The 22,200-nt window shown below is 45.5% G+C and overlaps 1 protein-coding gene across 2 annotated transcripts in view; it reads right to left on the minus strand.

Moving 5' to 3' along the window:
- Positions 1–5,364: 5,364 nt before the first annotated feature.
- Positions 5,365–22,200, minus strand: part of LOC139581316 (dystrophin-related protein 2-like) — a 114,190-nt gene continuing 97,354 nt past the window's right edge. The window contains exons 19-24 of one of the 2 annotated variants that reach the window (XM_071410931.1): positions 16,774–16,839; positions 15,190–15,306; positions 11,612–11,861; positions 10,535–10,652; positions 10,168–10,257; positions 5,365–9,924 (exon numbers count right to left, since the gene is read on the minus strand). In XM_071410931.1, the coding sequence (XP_071267032.1) occupies positions 9,905–9,924; positions 10,168–10,257; positions 10,535–10,652; positions 11,612–11,861; positions 15,190–15,306; positions 16,774–16,839 (661 nt within the window). In that variant the 3' untranslated portion in view covers positions 5,365–9,904. Of the gene's footprint in view, positions 9,925–10,167; positions 10,258–10,534; positions 10,653–11,611; positions 11,862–15,189; positions 15,340–16,773; positions 16,840–22,200 lie in introns of both variants that reach the window. The other variant, XM_071410929.1, reaches the window with a different exon arrangement.

Here is a 22,200-nt window from a genome sequence, read left to right on the forward strand (position 1 = left end):
CCCTTTGTATTTTTCTTCTCTATTCCTCTCTTACTCACTTTCTGGGCCTGTCTCCTGTTCCCTCGCTCCTTCGCTCAATCTCTAACTACACATAATTTACTCTGTCTCCATCTCCCCCTGTCTCTTCTAATATCCCTCTCTCTTATTCCCTCTCTCCTCCCTGCTTTTTCTCCTCTTACTTCTTTCTGACTGTTGACTCTTCCATTTACTTCCCTCTACAAATGTCTTCCTCTACTGTATCCTCTATTCCTCCCTCCTCTAACCCTTCCTCCTCTATCCCTCCTCTACCCCTCCCTCCTCTATCCTTCCCTCCTGAATCCCTCCCTCCTCTACCCCTCTATCTATTCCCCCCTCCTCTACCCCTCCCTCCTCTATCCTTCCCTCCTCTACCCCTCCCTCTTCTATCCTATCCTTCCCTCATCTACCCCTCCCTCCTCTATCCCTCCACCCTCTATCCCTCCCTCCTCTATCCCTCCTCTACCCCTGCCTCCTCTCTCCCTCCTCTACCCCTTCCTCCTCTACCCCTCCCTCCTCTACCCCTCCCTCCTCTATCCCTCCTATACCCCTTCCTCCTCTATCCCCCTCTTCTACCCCACCCTCCTCTATCCTTCCCTCCTCTATCCCTGCCTCCTCTATCCCTCCCTCCTCTATCTTCCATCCTCTACCACTCCCTCCTCGATCCATCCTTCCTCTATCTTCCCTCCTCTACTCCTCCTTCCTCTATACCTCCCTCCTCTACCTCTTTTCTACCCCCCTCCTCTATCCTTCCCTCCTCTACCCCTCCCTCCTCTATCCCTCCTCTATCCCTCCCTCCTCTATCCCTCCCTCCTCTACCTCTCCCTCCTCTATCCCTCCCTCCTCTACCCCTTCCTCCTCTACCCCCCTCCCCTACCCCTCTCTCCTCTATCCTTCCTTCCTCTATCCTTCCCTCCTCTATCCCTCCCTCCTATTTCTCTGTAGATATCTTCAAGGCAGTGTACCAGCAGCCTAGGGCCCACTTGGCTCTGTGCAACGAGCAGGAGGCCAGGAAGCACTTCCAGATGTTGGAGCGTTTGGAGCCCAGGTTCAAGCCCATCGTCAATCAGGAAAATAAGAGGATGGGTAAGAACCTCTGGAACAAGCACGTCAGCAATAAGAAGAACTACTGGGAAGCTACAGAGGAAAAGTGGGGCCCTGAGGAGAAGAAAGTAAAGAAAACTGGGGGGGAGTGTTGGGAAAGAAGGGGAAGCAGACCCGACTGTAAAAGAGGGAAGTAGTGAAGGAGTGAGAGAGGAGAAGAAGCAAGAGGTAAAGGGGGTGGGGGGAGTGGGAAGACAGCAGCCACTGCTGAGAAAGAGGGAGGTGGTGGTGGAGTGGAAAAGGAGAAGGCTCGTGGGAAGAGAACAGAGAGTGTAGAGGTAGAGAGATGGACAGGCGGGGTAGATAACAGAGCAGGAGATAAAGAGACAGATATGGCAAGGAGATAACGTACAGTTGAATTCGGAAGTTTACATACACTTAGGTTGGAGTCATTAAAACTCGTTTTTCAACCACTCCACACATTTCTTGTTCACAAACTATAGTTTTGGCAAGTCGGTTAGGACATCTACTTTGTGCATGACACAAGTAATTTTTCCAACAATTGTTTACAGACAGATTATTTCACTTATAATTCACTGTATCACAATTCCAGTGGGTCAGAAGTTTACACTAAGTTGACTGTGCCTTTAATCAGCTTGGAAAATTCCAGAAAATTATGTCATGGCTTTAGAAGCACAAGTCTGGTTCATCCTTGGGAGCAATTTCCAAATGCCTGAAGGTACCACGTTCATCTGTACAAACGATAAAAAAGAATGTGTCTGACTATATGCTGGAAAGACTCCTGTATTTATTTCATTTTTACTTTTGCGTTTTACTGTGAAAAGGCTATGTTTTTTTATTTAAGTAGTATGTGTTCAGGAAGTGGAAATTAGTCTAAGCTATAAGAAGTTTGTTAATGGATATTTATATTTTGTGTTTTAAGTTATCATTTCAGGTTTACTTGGTGTTATCACTGTTACACACAATGATGGCAAGTATAAACACCATGGGACCACGCAGCCATCATACCGCTCAGGAAGGAGACACCTTCTGTCTCCTAGAGATGAACGTACTTTGGTGCGAAAAGTGCAAACAATCCCAGAACAACAGCAAAGGACCTTGTGAAGATGCTGGAGGAAACAGGTACAAAGTATCTATATCCACAGTAAAACGAGTCCTACATCGACATAACCTGAAAGGCCGCTCAGCAAGGAAGAAGCCACTGCTCCAAAATCGCTATAAAAAAGTCAGACTACGGTTTGAAACTGCACATGGGGACAAAGATTGTACTTTTTGGAGAAATGTCCTCTGGTCTGATGAAACAAAAATAGAACTGTTTGGCCATAATGACCATCATTATGTGGAGGAAAAAGGGGGAGGCTTGCAAGCCGAAGAACACCATCCCAACCGTGAAGCACGGGGGTGGCAGCATCATGTTGTGGGGGTGCTTTGCTGCAGGAGGGACTGGTGCACTTCACAAAATAGATGGCATCATGAGGGAGGAAAATTAAGTGGATATATTGAAGTAACATCTCAGACATCAGTCAGGAAGTTAAAGCTTGGTCGCAAATGGGTCTTTCAACTGGACAATGACTCAAAGCATATTTCCAAAGTTGTGGCAAAATGGCTTAAGGACAACAAAGTCAAGGTATTGGAGTGGCCATCACAAAGCCCTGACCTCAATTCTACAGAAAATTTGTGGGAAGAACTGAAAAAGCGTGTGCGAGCAAGATAGCCTACAAACCTGACTCAGTTACACCAGCTCTGTCAGCAGGAATGGGCCAAAAGCTTGTGGAAGGCTACCCGAAAGGTTTACCCAAGTTAAACAATGTAATGGCAATGCTACCGAATACTAATTGAGTGTATGTAAACTTCTGACCCACTGGGAATGTGATGAAAGAAATAAAAGCTGAAAGAAATAATTTGCTCTACTACTATTCTGACATTTCACATTCTTAAAATAAAGTGGTGATCCTAACTGACCTAAGACAGTGCATTTTTACTTGGATTAAATGTCAGGAATTGTGAAAAACTGAGTTTAAATGTATATGGCTCAGATGTCAGGGAGGTCAGGGAAGGCTGCTATAAAGGCTAAATGTCAATCAACTGCCCCCCAGGAAGTAAACAAGGGTTGCACAGGGAACAAAGACACCAATGAGACAAGAAGCAGTACCATTCAATCCGAATCAACCAATAGGAGTACATTAGCCACAGCTGACCTTCCTAACCAGCAGGCCACAGAGGTACTTTCAGAGGTAGCTGAGGTGAGTCAGGTTAGACACACAGATGGACAGACCTAACAAAGGAGAGAGTCAGGTTAGACACACAGATGGACAGACCTAACAAAGGAGAGAGTCAGGTTAGACACACAGATGGACAGACCTAACAAAGGAGAGAGTCAGGTTAGACACACAGATGGACAGACCTAACAAAGGAGAGAGTCAGGTTAGACACACAGATGGACAGACCTAACAAAGGAGAGAGTCAGGTTAGACACACAGATGGACAGACCTAATAAAGGAGAGAGTCAGGTTAGACACACAGATGGACAGACCTAACAAAGGAGAGAGTCAGGTTAGACACACAGATGGACAGACCTAACAAAGGAGAGAGTCAGGTTAGACACACAGATGGACAGACCTAACAAAGGAGAGAGTCAGTTTAGACACACAGATGGACAGACCTAACAAAGGAGAGAGTCAGGTTAGACACACAGATGGACAGACCTAACAAAGGACAGAGTCAGGTTAGACACACAGATGGACAGACCTAACAAAGGAGAGAGTCAGGTTAGACACACAGATGGACAGACCTAACAAAGGAGAGAGTCCGGTTAGACACACATATGGACAGACCTAACAAAGGAGAGAGTCAGGTTAGACACACAGGTGGACAGACCTAACAAAGGAGAGAGTCAGGTTAGACACACAGATGGACAGACCTAACAAAGGAGAGGCAGAGGAAAGCAAAATGGATGAAGGGAGAAAAACAGAGGGAAAGAGTTCTGATGAACAGCCGTGTCCATCAGAGGGACAAGCAACACCAAGCCTGGGGTCCCCACTGGAAATATCCATCCCTCCACCAAGTCCAAAAGTAAACACAATAAAAACAGGTAAAACATAGACAGGCATTGATGTGATTCATGACATTGATGTGATTCATGACATTGATGTGATTCATGACATTGATGTGATTCAAGGCATTGATGTGATCATGACATTGATGTGATTCAAGGCATTGATGTGATTCATGACATTGATGTGATCATGACATTGATGTGATCAAGACATTGATGTGATCAAGACATTGATGTGATTCATGACATTGATGTGATTCAAGACATTGATATGATTCATGACATTGATGTGATTCAAGACATTGATATGATTCATGACATTGATGTGATTCAAGACATTGATGTGATTCATGACATTGATGTGATTCATGACATTGATGTGATTCAAGACATTGATGTGATTCAAGACATTGATGTGATCATGACATTGATGTGATCATGACATTGATGTGATCATGACATTGATGTGATCAAGACATTGATGTGATTCAAGACATTGACGTGATTCATGACATTGACGTGATTCATGACATTGATGTGATTCATGACATTGATGTGATTCATGACATTGATGTGATTCATGACATTGATGTGATTCATGACATTGATGTGATCAAGACATTGATGTGATTCATGACATTGATGTGATCAAGACATTGATGTGATTCATGACATTGATGTGATTCAAGACATTGATATGATTCATGACATTGATGTGATTCATGACATTGATGTGATTCAAGACATTGATGTGATTCATGACATTGATGTGATTCATGACATTGATGTGATTCAAGACATTGATGTGATTCAAGACATTGATGTGATCATGACATTGATGTGATCATGACATTGATGTGATCATGACATTGATGTGATCAAGACATTGATGTGATTCAAGACATTGACGTGATTCATGACATTGACGTGATTCATGACATTGATGTGATTCATGACATTGATGTGACTCATGACATTGATGTGATTCATGACATTGATGTGATTCAAGACATTGATGTGATTCATGACATTAATGTGATTCATGACATTGATGTGATCATGACATTAATGTGATTCATGACATTGATGTGATTCAAGACATTGATGTGATTCATGACATTAATGTGATTCATGACATTGATGTGATCATGACATATCATGTGGTGATTACCATAATTCAATTCAGGGTCATACTTGGTGGCATACACAAAAGACAAGCAGACGTCATGTATAACAAATACAAATTGTATTTATTCTTTGTACACAAAGAGTAGAAAGCAGCCAGTAACCCACTCGTTAATAAAAAGCCTTTCTTTTTCAATAATTTTATACAGATTAAAAACCGATGGGGAGGACAACAACAAGGAGGAATGTCAGTACAGTACACAATTAAATAAACAAATAAGTAAATGACAGACACATTAGTCATAAACAAATGGACAAGTAATGAGGCGTAGTAACGTTGCTTTAAAAAAGACAGTAGAATAGAAAAGATGAGTCTGTGTTTTGCGGTGGCAGGGCGTCTCTGTGTGGTAAAATAGGCTAGGCTAGTGTATGTCGTTGTAGCTCTGATTCCCATAAGAGGTTAAGTAATTCATGGCCCTGCCGTGTTCGAGAACACCAACAACCCTCCCTGTGTCTCGTAACGATGCCAAGGTGCCCAGAACTCAGCGTGCACAGAAGGTCACGCCATTAGGAATAATGAGCGGCGCTCTATAACGGGTTGACCAACTATATATAGCAGGGACACAGCCATACCCGTTGGCCATGTCCTCTAAACTGTTTCTGTCTCCGGCGACTAGGGCTTCTCCTCAATCACGCTGAAAATGATCGGACTGGTATCCAGCGTGAGGTCGCGCTACGGGGAGCCCGAGACACTACTCGTAGCGCTCCAATGTGGTTCGAGCTCCACAGTGGTTTTATCTCGAACATTAGATGCCTCAGATGGATAATCACATGACTACAGAGAGACGTGACGCAGGCAGTATAACGCAGTGTTCTTACAGAGGCTTCGATTCGATGGGCTACAACACAATGCCACTACAAAGACAGTATGGACTTCTGGGAGTTAAAGTAAGAGGGACACAGTGAAGAGCTACAGTTTTCTGCTGCACTGTTACATATCGTTATATCAGTCTGCCGAACTACCTGCTGCAGTGGTGTAATCATTCATTCCACCTACTCTCTCCTACCTCCAGTATTGTCCAAAACACACAAAACATTTACAGTGCCTTCAGAAAGTATTCATGCCCCTTGACTTATTCAACATTTTGTTGTTACAGCCTGTATAAAAAAAATATACTTTTCCACCCTGACCCATCTACTCACAATACCTCATAATGACAAAGTGAAAAAATGTTTTTAGAAATGTTAGCAAATGTATTGAAAATTAAGTACAAAAATATCTAATTTAAGTATTCACACCGCTGAGTCAATGTTAGAATCACTTTTGCCAGCGATTACAGCTGTGAGTCTTTCTGGGTAAGTCTCTAAGAGCCTTGCACACCTGGATAGGATTTTGCCTGAACATAGCTCTATTCAGTTTCTTTTTATAATAAAAAAAGGTCCCTGAGTCCTTGCCATTGACAAGCATTCCCATAACATGATGCAGCCACCACCACCATGCTTGAAAATATGAAGTGGGGCTCAGTGATGTGTTGTGTTGGATTTGCCCCAAACATAACACTTTGTATTCAGGACATAAAGTTGATTTCTTTACCACATTTTTTTCAGTTTGACTTTATTGCCATATTGCAAACAGGATGCATGTTTTGGAATATTTTTTATTCTGTAAAGGCTTCCTTTCCGTGCTGTCATTTAGGTTAGTATTGTGGAGTAAACATTTCCCCAAAAATAATTCCACTTTGACATTATGGGGTATTGTGTGTAGGCCAGTGACACAAAATCTAAATGTAATCAATTTTAAATTCAGGCTGTAACACAACAAAATGTGGAAAAGGGCACGGGTGAATAGTTTCTGAAGGCATATAGGTCTACATGACATATGGTTTCTAGGCCTAATCGCTGTAGTTCGTAATTGCACACACAGAGAGCGAGAGAGTTGTGATGCATTCACAGCTGCGTATATTCAGAGCCAAAACTATGTTCAGGGGGCTCATCAATGTGTAATGAGACGTGTGTTTACAAAAAAAAAAAAATACACATTAAAGAGGTTTCCAAAGAGTAAACATTATTTGCGTTGCGTGTTTTTTTCACTTGAGCAATTCTTTGTTCCTGGATCCTGTAAAGAAGGATGACGGTGCACGTCAGCCCTTGGCAAAGGTAGAACAGATGTCAATGATAATGACTTTCTATGCCAGTTAAACACTAAACAGTGGCAGGCATTGTTCAGCGGGGGTGGTTAAGGAGTGATCGGGGGATAAGGCGGCTGAGGTATGGAATCGAGGCGCCCTCTCTTCCCCATATGGTTATTATCATTTCGATTATGAACGGCGCCCCACCTTGCTGACTCTCAACCTGTACAGTGTACAGTTCCCTAGCAACAGCAGCAAAACAAACAGACAGCCACGACGGAACTCGATGATGTGAAATGTGAACGCCGGCGCCTGGAGGGGATAAAGTCTAACGAATACTGGGATGGGATTCAAACTGAAATCTGTTCTTGGCAATAAGGTCAGAATGTTCTCTGAATGAATACAAACTATTCACATCATGGCTCCCTGCGACTGTGGGTGTAAGAACTTTATGGAAGTGGTACCTCATAAAAAAACAGAGCATCTGTCCTCTTTTTTTCTAGCAAACCGCTCGCCTACTGTCTGCGTCCGTCTCTTGGAGATTTGCTGTGGCAAGCACATCAAAGTGGATGGCTCCTCTCCACTCAGCCCAGGAGCACTAAACAGACTATTTTCTTCCCCTTTCCTTTGGTCTCTCAGATCTCCCCTCCTCCGAGCCTCCCTTCCACTTCGCTATCACATTCCCAGCATCCTCCCTCCCTCCACCCCACCAAAGCCCTATTTGACCCCACCCTTTTAATTAGTCTCTCAGGTGCTAGGCCGCTCTAGCGCTGTCAATTCCCACTGTCTTCCCTGTCCTTACTCATAAAGACTCTCTGATGCCTCTAATGCAAAATGCCACAGAACCCAGACCCCTAAACAGAACTAGCATCTGATATTGAATGACATTCACATCCACCCACTACACCCAACTGATGCAATTTCGTCCTCTGATTGTGAAAACACTGAATGACAAAAAAGGCATATGTGAGCCAGTACTTTAACATCTGATAGACAAATGGATGAGTCACAAGCATAAAAAGAGAAAAGAAGAGAGGGAGAGGGGGAGGAGAGAGAGGAGAGAGAGAGCGCCAGGGCGAACTCCATTTAATAATGTTTGAGGCAGCAACATAAAACACACGTATTGGTCCATGCTGAGCTCTGTCTGGGATTAAGGCAAATAGACTGTGCTCTGTCTGGAGCGTCACATGATCCTGGTGTGATGGTAGCCCAACCGCCCCGCCAGCGTCGAGCTCCTACTATCCTAGGCATTTGTGTACCCCTGAAAGGTTTAAGCAACATGGGGCACTGGGGCACCATGTCTTCCCTGCTGTGCACGCAGCGGGAGCCAGAGGAGGGCCCGGCCTTTAAAGCTAGACGCTTTCTCAGCTAAACACATATCGGCGTTGTCTCGAGACTCTCCTCCTGAACAGAGAGACGCAAAATCACAGCCCTTCTTTCGTCACTGATTTCGTTTCACAAAAGTTTGCGGCTGTGAGTGCAAGCGTGTGTGCGTTTATACGTGTGTATTCCTACTGTATGTGATATGAATCTGAGTATGAGTACGTGTGTTAATACAGCATGAGAGTTCATCTGAAACAACTTGGGTCCGCGCGTGTGTGATATGTGCACTCACTGTGACAGAGAAAGAGGGGAGCCATGCGAGAGAGACGACAGGCATCCCAGTTTGGGAAGATTAGAGGAGCTGTGTGCACAGAAGCAGCACTGCATGCGCTGGCAGGCACTTTGGCTGTCTTAAATAAATCATAGGGTTTTACTGATGATGTGTCAGTCCCACAGAGTCAATAAGCTTGTTGTGGGTCCCGCTGGCTCCCCGACAATCTGCTCTGCTTTGCTCTGGGTACGCCTGCCCCAGCCGCATGAAACGCAGCCAGCCTGGCCCACATCGAGTCAACGCTGGTGCGCATGAACGCCTCGTTAAAAAAAGAGAAGTTTGAAACGCATTAGAAAACAGGAAAAACACAAACGCACGCAGTTACTGGATAGAACAAACATGATGGAAATCCTCACTCATTTTTGCATTGTGTAAAAGTCATTTTTGTGGAAGGTCCTTGTGCTGTATGGATATAAAACGTCACACCTTCGGACGACTACGTGGACGCTGGTTAGCACAGTGTCATGGCTGGGATGCTAGCGTTAGCCAGTAGTGGATTAGCTAGCTAAAACTGTTTCTGCCTGGCTGGGCTGCTAACGTTAGCCGTTAGCTTCCTTAGCCTCCTTAGCTGGTTAACACAGTGTCTGGCTGCACCGCTTAGCATAGCATAACTTTAGCCATAGCTTGTTAGCATAGTGCTTGGCCCGGCCTGGACGTTAGCATTAGCTGTTAGCCTTTGGCTCCCACAGGGGTGGTTAGTGCACAGAGGTCCAGGGGGAGGGAGAGGGGTCAGCTCTGGGTGAGCTGCTGTATGGGTCAAGGACCTGGTGCACTCTCTGTCCCTCTGACGGCAGCTATATGGGGCACGGGCCATCAGGCATCCCATCAGGCATCACTCTGCACTCCAAGCGTCGCCCTGGGTTAGATGAGTGACGTGGTTCCTGGAAGAGGAGAGAGGGGGAAAAGTGGCAATTAAGGGTCAAAATTCATTTTTAGAACACAAGCAGAATGGCCAGTACTCAATGTGGGTCTTCACCAGGCTAATGGGTTTTGATCAGGCTAGTAAACTGTACATACCCTGCTTCTATCTGCTGGAAGTAGACTCACTACCTTGATGGGCACAAGTAAATGGTTGTATCTGTGGCGTGTCTGTCTCAGGTCTGTAGGATCAGAGAGAGACTCACCAGGTTCTGAAGGGAAGACGTTTCTCAGCTGCTCTATGACCTCCTGCAGCTGCTGCACTGTGTCCTGTTCATGATCATCATCGCCATCTCCTGTCACACACAGCATCACACAGAGAGAGATGAGTGACAACAGAACATTCAATCATCTCATTCCAATGTTGTTATGGCCCACTAAATTTCCCCCCAAAATGTTTTCCAGTCAATAATCCAGCAGGAATCGCTTGGAACTTGCAACCCACCAGTGGGACCTAGCCTGATTGCTGTCTCTGTTCATTTGGCAAATGACGGAGTGGAATGTTAGCTAAAAAGACTGGTACCCAGACTAGACAGGACCTAATATTCGGGAACATTTGACTTAGTAGCTCACCTGCTGCCTCTGTGTCTGTGGTCTCTCTACTGGGTCCGTCCCCCTGACGGCCTCCCCCTGACACCGGAGATGACAGGGACGAAGGTTCCGACCCGTTGGCTTCCGAATCATCTTTGGGCTGGTGGAAAGTAAATAGTGTCATCAATCACCACAAAATTCCCATCGACAGCTACTTCAGAAAAGCACAAACGTTATTGGAATGTGTTGGTTGGGGTTGAAGGATACAGTAAACACGTAGACGCACTAAATACGTCAAAGTGTTCCAGTGAAACTGAAGGCTGCGTTGGCTGGGGATTCAGACCTAGTTGTACGATGAACAAAGGAAAATCTACTTTCTACGGAGATGAAAACAGAACGGTTGACACTGACAGTTGACTGCCCACACCCACTCCACCACTTCATATTGGAACAATAGACTGAAGGAAATAAAGAATCTACGTTCATGAACATTTCTTAAGAAGGGATTGAAAGGCATTATATGACATGGGAGGTTCATGGAAGTGGTGAGAAAGTTCAAATCTACAACTTTAGAATTCTTGGTACTCAGTCCCACTGTTCCCAATCCTATTCCCCTCTTTCCACTAAATGAACCATCTCTCCAGTCTCTCTTTCAATCTCCTCTCTCTATTCCCAATTTCCAAGTCTTTTCACCTGAGGAAATGCCTTTCTGTCACTCTTTCTTTCTCTCTCTCCCTCTACTGCAGCAGTACAAATGATCTTTCCATTCCTCCCTCTCCCTCTATATTCCCCATTCACACATTCCTATTCTCCTACAGCAGTGTCCTATTTTCTCTCAGTCCATCCATTCTCTTTGTTCCCCTTTTTTGCTTCCTTTTATCATTCTGCTTCTTAATCCCTCTTGAGTCTATCCCCCTCTTGCTTTCTCTCCTTACCGTAGGTATTTCCCTCAGTCTCTCATCAGCTCTATCCCCTTCCCTTTCTGTCTCTGTACCTGCAGTTTTAAGCCCTTATAGTCGTTCTCTACCTCACCCCCCCTCTCCTCTTTTCCAAGCCATCTTTTTTCTTTCTCCCCCTTCGCTTTCTTTCCACTTTCCTTTCCCCTTCCTCCCTCCCTACCTGCAGCAGTAACTCTCGTAGCCTGTGCAGCTGGGACTCCAGTTGTTTGTTGTGGTCCTCTAGGATCTGCATGCGTGTCTCCAGGCGAGTCTTGTGCTGCCGGAGGACCCTTGCCTCGGCCAGGAGCTCCTCGTCCTGCTGGCCCTCCGTGGGAGATCCCGGAACCCCCTCACCTCCCTCTGTCAGCTGGGGCGCCGCAGCCGCCTCCTCATGCCTCCACTTCAGCCGCCGCCACTCCCCCTGCAGCACCCTGGGGAATAGGAGAGAGGACAGAGACATCAGCAGACAGCATTTTAAAGAGCTGGGAGTTTTCACTGTCCACAATAGGCTATGCTAGTAAATGGTGTGAGCTGTCTGTAAGCGCCGTAGTGCGTATAACTCAATGACTTTATTTCTACTGTAAAGCACATTTCTAAAGATAATTAATTTCAAAGTGGTTTACAAATATAATAAAAAAAGAAACGAAAGATAACACAAAACGTTTTCTATACAAATATACATTTAAGATAGACAAGAATATTTTTTGGGAGACAAATTCAAAAAGTAAAACAGTAAAATAACAGTGGACATGAGAATACAGCGAAAAACGTATAAATAAATTAAGATGGCACTATGGCTGAGACAACTAAAAGCACCGTAGGTAAAAGTGCAGCTAAAAAAGTATGTCTCAACCTTTTTCTTCAAATTGTCTACCATTTCTGAGGCCCTCAAATCCTCTGGCAGGCTGTTCCAAAGGCCAGCATCACAGTGACTAAAGGCAGGGCCGGTTCCTGGCATACAGTGCATTCGGAAAGTATTCAGACCCCTTGACTTTTTTCACATTTTGTTACGTTACAGCCTTATTCTAAAATTGATTAAGTACATTTTTTCCTCATCAATCTACACACAATACCCCATAATGACAAAGCAAAGACAGGTTTTAGCAATGTGTGCAAATGTATAAATAAAAAAATACAGAAATATCACATTTACATGAGTATTCTGACCCTTTACTCAGTACTTTGTTGAAGCACCTTTGGCAGCAATTACAGCCTCAAGTCTTCTTTGGTATGGCACTACAAGCTTGGCACACCTGTATTTTGGGAGTTTCTCCCATTCTTCTCTGCAGATCCTCTAAAGCTCTGTCAGGTTGGATGGGGAGTGTCGCTGCACAGCTATCGGGTTCAAGTCTCTGGCTGGGCCACTCAAGGACTCAGAGACTTGTCCCGAAGCCACTCCTGCATTGTCTTGGCTGTGTGCTTAGGGTTGTTGTCCTGTTAGAAGGTGAACCTTCGCCCCAGTCTGAGGTCCTGAGAGCTCTGGAGCAGGTTTCCATCAAGGAACTCTCTGTACTTTGCTCCATTCATCTTACCCTCAATCCTAACTTCTCTCAGTCCCTGCCGCTGAAAAACCAAAACCACCATGCTTCACCGTAGGGATGGTGCCAGGTTTCCTCCAGATGTGACGCTTGGCATTCAGGCCAAGGAGTTCAATCTTGGTTTCATCAGACCAGAGAATGTTGTGTCTCATGTCTGAGAGTCCTTTAGATGCCTTTTGGCAAACTTCAAGTGGGCTGTCATGTGCCTTTTACTGAGGAGTGGCTTCCGTCTGGCCACTCTGGCATAAAGGCCTGATTGGTGGAGTGCTGCAGAGCTGGTTGTCCTTCTGGAAGGTTTTCCCATCTCCACAGAGGAACTCTGGAGCTCTGTCAGAGTGACCATCGGGTTCTTGGTCATCTCTTTGACCAAGGCCCTTCTCCCCCCATTTCTCAGTTTGGCCAGGTGGGCCAGCTCTAGGAAGAGTCTTGCTGGGTCCAAACTTCTTCCATTTAAGAATGATGGAGGCCACTATATTCTTGGGGACCTTCAATGCTGCAGAAATGTTTTGCTTCCCTTCCCCAGATCTGTGCCTCGACTAAATCCTGTCTCGGAGTTCTACAGATAATTCAGATAATTTACAGTCTGTGTGCTGATCATGCGAACTGACTAGTGACATAGTCAGGAAAAATGATCGCTCTAAACATATACACTGTATGAAAACAGAAATGTAATCGAGTTGAACTGTTGATTAGGATTAACTTGTGTTTAACATAAAGACGAATCCTGTGCATGCATCGTTTACCACAGCTCATAATTCATTTCTGTCTGTATGGAAACAGAAAGCCTTTGTCTCTATAACATTTGTGACGACCCTCCCACTCTGTCTGCCGAATTCTTTCTCTTTGCTCTTGTTTTCCTTATTAGGATGTCGGTGGGCGGAGCCGGGAGGGTCGTCAGCGAAATGGGACACACCTGGGCTCGGGTGTGTCCTGGGGATAAATACACCTTACCCCATTCATTGGGGAGACTCTCTCCACGCAGACACACTGCTGAATTTTGGTTGTGGCATTTCTTTATGCCTGTTTTGTTTGTTTGCATTGTCACATCTATGCACGTAACCACTCACTTACTCGACTGACTACACTCACCATTGTTACTTGTTATAGTTTACTTTAGTTAATAAATATATTTGTGTTATTCCTTGATCTCCATGTTGTTTCGCTTTCTGTTGCGGGCTACGAGTCGGTTCGTGACACATTTCGCACAGACAATAAAGATCACTTTTCTGAGCAGCGAAATTGTGCGCAGGAATCTTTTTCTTCTTATTTTCCTGACAATTTTCACAGAGCAAAGAAAGTTGAGGCATGGGATGACGGTACTAATTCTACCACATATGCATGAGCTACACACTCATGACTTCCACAATGAGTCTGTCAGAATAAATCAGAATAAAGGAAGACAGCTGCAGTGCTAAATGAGGAGCACACAGGATATACCTCATCATAACAATACAGAAATAATACCAAACTAGGTTAAGGTTTCAGACACCAGCTGTGTGTATATATGTTATTAATCTAGCTTTATTAACCTATTATTCATCGGTGACAAACGGAGAGCAAACAAATGTGTGTGTGTGCGCGTGTGTGTTGGCCCGAAGGTCAGGGGCACGTAGAAAATACACAATAGAATAAATATGATGAATCATACCTTTTAAAGTTGCCTCTGGTATCAAATGAAGTGTATGGGAAAAGCATGATTCTCTCTCATTTCAACTTTTACTTCAAGGTCTTAAGGGTACTTAAGTAACACAGAATCCTATTTGGGCACGAGAATCCAATTGATGTGTTCCAAAGCCATTTCTTTCCCATCACACTCATGCATCATACAGTAGTATACTCTGTTCACTATACAATCACCCTAACGATGGTGTAGTTCTCACATTGGGTGTCAGAAGCATGGATAATTGATTAGGATGGCCATGGTAGTGACCCTGTAGAGTTGTAAGAGCTAAAGCTTGGAAGTCCTACAGGTTCTAAGACCAAAAGGTTCTACACCTTAAAGGTTCTAAGACCTAAAGGTTCTAAGCCCCAAATGTTCTAAGGCCAACGGGTCCTGTGTCCTACAGGTACTAAGACAAAACAGTTCTACACCTTAAAGGTTCTAAGACCAAAAGGTTCTATGTTCTAAAAGTTTTAAGACAAAAAGGTTCTATACCTTAATGGTTCTAAGACCAATAGTTCTAAAGGTTCTAAGATAAGAGATTTCTAAGATTTTTCTCACCGGTTCTCGTTCTCCAGGCGGGCCAGCGTTCTCTGCAGCTCGTCCTTGTCCTGACAGTCCAGGTGGGCCAGCAGCATCTGTTGTCCGCTGGGGGAGTCCTGGTCCAGGGTGCCGGGGCTGGAGTGACGCAGGAGGTACTGATCTTCATCCCTGAGTCCCCCACATGACACAGCACAGGAGACACTCAGCACACTGAGCCACAACCCTGCCACCAGCAGCACAGCACAGCAAACAGCCACAGCACAGGACAGGACAGTGTACAGCCACAAACAAGACAGCACAGCACAGGACAGAGCAGCACAGCAGCACAGACAGCACTGCAGAAGCAAAGCGCAACAGACACATTGGTATGGTGGAGCAGTACTGACACGTAATGGCACAGACACACAGACAGCAACAGACACACGGACAGCAACAGCAGCACAGGCAGGATCGACGCACATGACATAGACAGACATGACATAGACAGACATGCAGAAATAAAGGACACTAATGACGCCAGAGCACAGCCAGACATACTGCAGCACTGGGCAGCAAGCTAACAGAGTGACATAAGAACGAGGGGACTCAGCACACACAAAGAGCAGCAGTAGAGACAGGACACAGAGACAGAAGACAGGAGACAGGAGACAGAGCAGTAGCCCTACTGACAAGAACAAAGTACAGAAACACTTGGAACAAACATAGCCACAGTGTCACAGTGATAAACCAGACACACAGAGCAAATAGCTTGCAGACAAACAGCACACTGAACAACTATACAAACAGCCATGTTGACACATCAAATAGGCAGCTTCACACACCATGCCAATGCCCTCCCTATCTCGCAAATACACACGTGCACATACAGACACACATACACAGACATGAACGCACACACTGACACACACACACAGACATGAATGCACCCACACATATACACAGATATGAATACACACACTGACGTGGACCTATGCACACACAACGCACATAAACACAAACACACCCTCGCTCTCTTTCTCTCGACACTAAAAACACACACAGTAAACCCTTTGATGGAGGCCACTACACCTTGGTGGTAAAATTCATTTTGTTATAGCAGTGCTCATAATGAAAACACACACACACGCCTCACCCCCAAAACACTCTCTGTCTCAGCCAAAGCCTTTGATCAGGGCCAACACCTGTGTCCAGTCAGTTTATATGATTCCTTAGTGAGGGGCTCACCTTATTGACTCCACCATTCACATCAAAGCTACTCCCCCTCTCCCCTCCTTTTCGCTCAGCCAGCCTCTGGCTCTTGACATCATGTTCTGTAGTATTTCAATGGGCCTCCCTCTCTCCTGTGTATTTGGTCTTTAATCACAGACTGTTATATGATGAAGGTGGAGTGTGTGCACTGCCTCGGCCATGGGTCCTTTTCATAAACTTGGTGATTATTTTATGTGACTGACCAGCCTTCCCTGAATGTGTGTGTGCACACTCGGGGTATACACACAGGCATACACATGCCGACACACTCCCTCAGACACATAAACACACACACACATACACTTGGCTGAAATGAAAGGGGTCAGTGTGTGGGGGAGGTGGGAGTGTACTCACAGACTCTCATCAGGCGACAGGCTATCTGTGAAGAAGGAACAATTCTGGTTCTCCATCTCTGCCAACCTGGACAACAGGAAAACAGAGAGAGAGAGAGAGAGAGAGAGAGAGAGAGAGAGAGAGAGAGAGAGAGAGAGAGAGAGAGAGAGAGAGAGAGAGAGAGAGAGAGAGAGAGAGAGAGAGAGAGAGAGAGAGAGGGAGAATAGGTAGGTACTCTGTAGTAAAAAGAGGTCAAGAGCAACAGATTGACAGATTTGATTTATTCTAGAAAGAAGAAAGGTTTTCATTCCAAGAAGAGCTATTCAGTACAGTACTGTATCGTAGTGTTTCAGGACCAAGGACAGCGAGTCTAGGTTTTCAGGCCTGCAGCAGTGACTGTTGTTTTTCAGTGGCATGGACAGCTACCCCACTGCACTTCTCTTTCTACTGCCTTACAGTGTAGTTGAGACGTTTGGCAGATCAGCACCATGGACAGCTACCACACTGCTACAGACTGTTAGCAGAGACAGAAGAGGAAGCGAGACACCCCACTCGCTGTATTGTTTCTTCTGGTTCAATGAAAGTCAATGAACTAAGTACACCAAACCCAGCTGCTATTGCATTTTGTGTTTATGGGAGACACACCCACTTAAGTTAACCAGAACAGACCATTTTTTCCCAATGGTAAATGGCCAGAGCGAACTATCTTAATATATCCACCATCTGTGCTGTTATACTCCTCCCCTATTACCAGAATCAGCTTAATTCACCAAATACATTTGCATGTACAGGAATTTGATCTGGCAGCTGAATAGGGAGAACTTTGCTTTTAGCGACACCTCACTCTCTCAGCAGTGGGAACGGCCTTCTGAGGGAGCTGCCAGGAATGCTGTGTTGGAACCACCAGCCATGTACAACCTCCGCCAGAGACACTAATGAAATGTGTCTCATGCTACTCAAGCTCCCGGCCCCCCACAACACACACACACACACACACACAATCCACCACCACCAAAAAACATCTATGGATTGACGGATGGAGGGAGAGAAAAGAGGGATGAGGATGGAGTGATGAAGAGAGATCCATCATTATGGCCCCTCCCACCAAGGCCCATAGAGAGTACAGGCCATCCACTCTCATCATTATGACCCCTCCCACCAAGGCCCATAGAGAGTACAGGCCATCCACTCTCATCATTATGGCCCCTCCCACCAAGGCCCATAGAGAGTACAGGCCATCCACTCTCATCATTATGGCCCCTCCCACCAAGGCCCATAGAGAGTACAGGCCATCCACTCTCATCATTATGATCCCTCCCACCAAGGCCCATAGAGAGTACAGGCCATCCACTCTCATTATTATGGCCCCTCCCACCAAGGCCCATAGAGAGTACAGGCCATCCACTCTCATTATTATGGCCCCTCCCACCAAGGCCCATAGAGAGTACAGGCCATCCACTCTCATTATTATGGCCCCTCCCACCAAGGCCCATAGAGAGTACAGGGCCCGACTTGGGCCCTTAATCCATCCACTCTCACTATGACCAAACCTGGCCCTTTATCCATCCACTCTAACCGTGGCCAGACCTGGCCCTTTATCCATCCACTCTGACCGTGGCCAGACCTGGCCCTTTATCCATCCACTCTAACCGTGGCCAGACCTGGCCCTTTATCCATCCACTCTGACCGTGGCCAGACCTGGCCCTTTATCCATCCACTCTGACCGTGGCCAGACCTGGCCCTTTATCCATCCACTCTAACCGTGGCCAGACCTGGCCCTTTATCCATCCACTCTGACCTTGGCCAGACCTGGCCCTTTATCCATCCAATCTGACCTTGGCCAGACCTGGCCTTTTATCCATCCACTCTAACCGTGGCCAGACTTGGCCCTTTATCCATCCACTCTAACTGTGGCCAGACCTGGCCCTTTATCCATCCACTCTAACTGTGGCCAGACCTGGCCCTTTATCCATCCACTCTGACCGTGGCCAGACCTGGCCCTTTATCCATCCACTCTGACCGTGGCCAGACCTGGCCCTTTATCCATCCACTCTGACCGTGGCCAGACCTGGCCCTTTATCCATCCACTCTGACCGTGGCCAGACCTGGCCCTTTATCCATCCACTCTGACCGTGGCCAGACCCGGCCCTTTATCCATCCACTCTGACCGTGGCCAGACCTGGCTCTTTATCCATCCACTCTGACTGTGGCCAGACCTTGTCCCTATGGCTAACAGACATTTATTTAACCACTCTCACTGTGGCCAGATCTGTCCCCTTAATTTAATCAGTTAGGTCATTAATCAAATGGTTGTTACAGGACCGGAAGGCAGGGTAGAGAGGAGAGGGAGCCTCACCCCAGTATTCTATGTGAGAGCTGTAGACTTGGCCCCTGTCCTCAGGACAGTCCTGATGATGTGGGAATTTGTGAGTTAATTCCTATGAGCCCACACTCTTAGAAAAAAGGTTACTTTTGGTTCCAGGTACAACCCTTTTTGGTTCCAGGTACAACCCTTTTTGGTTCCAGGTATAACCCTTTTTGGTTCCAGGTACAACCCTTTTTGGTTCTAGGTACAACCCTTTTTTGTTCCATGTAGAGCCATCTTTGGAAAGGGTTCTACATGGAATGCAAAAGGGTTCTACTTGGAACCAAAAAGGGTTGTACCTGGAACCAGGGATCTTCAAAGGGTTATCTTATGAGGACAGTAGAATAACCCTTTAAGGTTCTAGATAGCACCTTGAGCTTTCTCCCTCCCTCCCTCCCTCGCTCCCTCGCTCCCTCGCTCCCTCCCTCCCTCCCTCCCTCCCTCCCTCCCTCCCTCCGAGTCTGTACTAATGACAAAAGGAAACTCTCCACTGGTACCTTGGTGTGTGACACACCAGCAAATCTGGATCCAACCCAAAACATCAAATACCCACAATCCTCCTCTGGGACATCATATTATTACACTGGATGAACATGTACACCCCCTCATATGACTGACTAGAGAGAGACAGACACTCTGTTCTTCTGCTGTGATGATGTCAGCCTCAGGGACCTTTTAATGTACGTAGTTGCATGGCATGGTTCTGACAGCCAGGCGTTTGCATTACTATGTGAATAAATATATATAGTCCCTCATTTGATGTGTTTTTCAAGAGGGAGAGAGAGCGAGAGGAAGCGAGAGAGAGGGAGAGAGAGGAAGAGAGAGAGAGAGAGAGAGAGAGAGAGAGGGAGCAAGAGAGCGAGAGAGAGAGAGAGCAAGAGAGTGTGTGTACTGGAGCCAATTTTGCATGAATTGAATGGCATCTGTGCAATGTACATCATTAAAATAATCAGCTTTTTCTCATTTAGCGAGCTCTCAGATTATGTTGTAATATAGTTAAAGTATGCTTAAACTGTCCTCTGATAGACTTGTGAGGAGCTCAAGATGTTTCAGAACTGTAAGATGGCACACTACATCCAAAGTACATAAAAAGAGATAGAAACTGTAAAGCCAGCATAAAGCTACAAAGATACAACATCATCTCCGTCTTAACAGCAACTTCAGGAACACTGAGACTTCTTTGGCAAGTCTGCAAGCCAACAAATTAAGACATATGAGCATATCTCACTTAAGCAAATTGCACTGCTCCCTGCCCCATTTCTCCATGTCTGTTTATCTATCAGTGAAGTTTTGTGGATCTTCAGCTTGAGCCAAGGAGTTGTGCCAACTAAAGTATTCTAATTGGCAGGAGAAGACTAATAAACGTGAGAGGACTTTGGAACAAAAGCAATTACAGTTTTTTTGGATTGCTTACACACTAAAATTAAAAGTAGTACACTATTAGCAAAACCTTACACTCAAGAAGCAAAACATCAGCCCATATTTGCACAACTATAAGCACATTGTCAACCTCACACTTGTTGCAAAACTCTACACACAGTGATTTGCAAAACACTAAACACACTTAACATACATTACACACAAAAATCTATCATGAAGTCACGTCCTTGCAATACCAAAGCACTGACTGTCAAATTACCACACTGTCCAACCAATTGGTTCAACACAGTCATCAGGTGTGCAAACACCTCCACCGCCATGCCCATATGGGCCCTTACAACACAGGACTCATACTTACATTCTTGGACCAATTGCACAACATAACAGCAGCAAATCAAATCGATCATATGCAATACATTGTTGTCTGGGACAATGTGTCTTTCCACCGCTCTGCTCTGGTTCAGAACTGGTTTCAGCAACATCCACATTTCACCGTCCTATATCTTCCACCATACTCTCCATTCCTCAACCCCATAGAAGAGTTTTTCTCTGCATGGAGGTGGAAGGTATATGATCTCTGTCTCCAGGCTGAGGTACCCCTCATCCAAGCCATGGAGGAGGCCTGTGACCAGATGGAGGTAGCAGCAATGCAAGGATGGATTCGTCATTCAAGACGTTTCTTTCCAAAGTGTCTTGCTAATGACAACTTTGCCTGCGTGGTTTGATGAAATTCTCTGGCCAGATCCAGCTAGGCGAAGAGACATTGTCTAGTTATTTTTTATTTTATTTTTTTGAACTTACAATACGTAAAGTGACGTTTGGTCAACTTTGTTGATAGTAGCCTACTCTAATCACAGGGAAGTAGAAGTGCTAAAAGTGTTTTAGGTTTATCACAGCAGAGTGTAACTCGTGCAAACAGAGTATAGTAATGTGAAACGTGTGTGTTTCATATGGTAACAAAGTGTGGTTTTTAAAAAGAAGTGTATAGTTTTTACAAGAGTGTTTAATTTTGCAAAGGATCTGTAGTGTTTTGCTAATTGGGTGTGTGGTTGTGCTAATTGTGTGTAGTGTTTTGAAAACACGGGCCCTGTTTTGAAAATCGTGCTTAAGCAATCAAAAAAAACTGTAATACAAGTCAATGGAAATAATTAATATGAATGACTGGGAGAGAAAAGAATGACAACAATGTCTTAACTAAACAGTGAAAGAGACTGAAAGGGAACACATTCGGAGAGAGAGATAGAAGGTGTGAGAGAGAGAGAGAATAGAAGATATCCTGCCTCTGTTGGTGTGTGTCTCCTCTGTCTTGAATAGTGGCAAGGTGTGGAGCAATACTGCCTCAGGTAAGGAGCACTCTCACATACAACACATAAGAAGGTGATCTGTGTCCCGTGTCTGTGTCTCTCCCTCTCTCTCTCTCTCTCTCTCTCTCTCTCTCTTTCTGCAGTGATCTATGTCCTGCTCTGCTGTGGGCATGACTGCCCTGGGTGAGGGACCCCTCTGCCATGCCCTGGCTGTGCCCTCTCTGTAACCCTGTCAGACAGACAGCTGATCCGCATGCGCATCCTCCAGGTGACCAATGGACCCAGCGGCGTGCCACACTGCCCTACCATGCCGCCGGGCATCCACAACCAGGAGACCCCTGCTCACCCCAGACCGCGCTCATGCCCTTTTCAGTGTGTGTGAGTGAATGAGTAAGAGTT

The sequence above is a fragment of the Salvelinus alpinus genome, chromosome 7 (assembly GCF_045679555.1).
Source record: "Salvelinus alpinus chromosome 7, SLU_Salpinus.1, whole genome shotgun sequence".
Taxonomy (NCBI): Eukaryota; Metazoa; Chordata; class Actinopteri; order Salmoniformes; family Salmonidae; genus Salvelinus; species Salvelinus alpinus.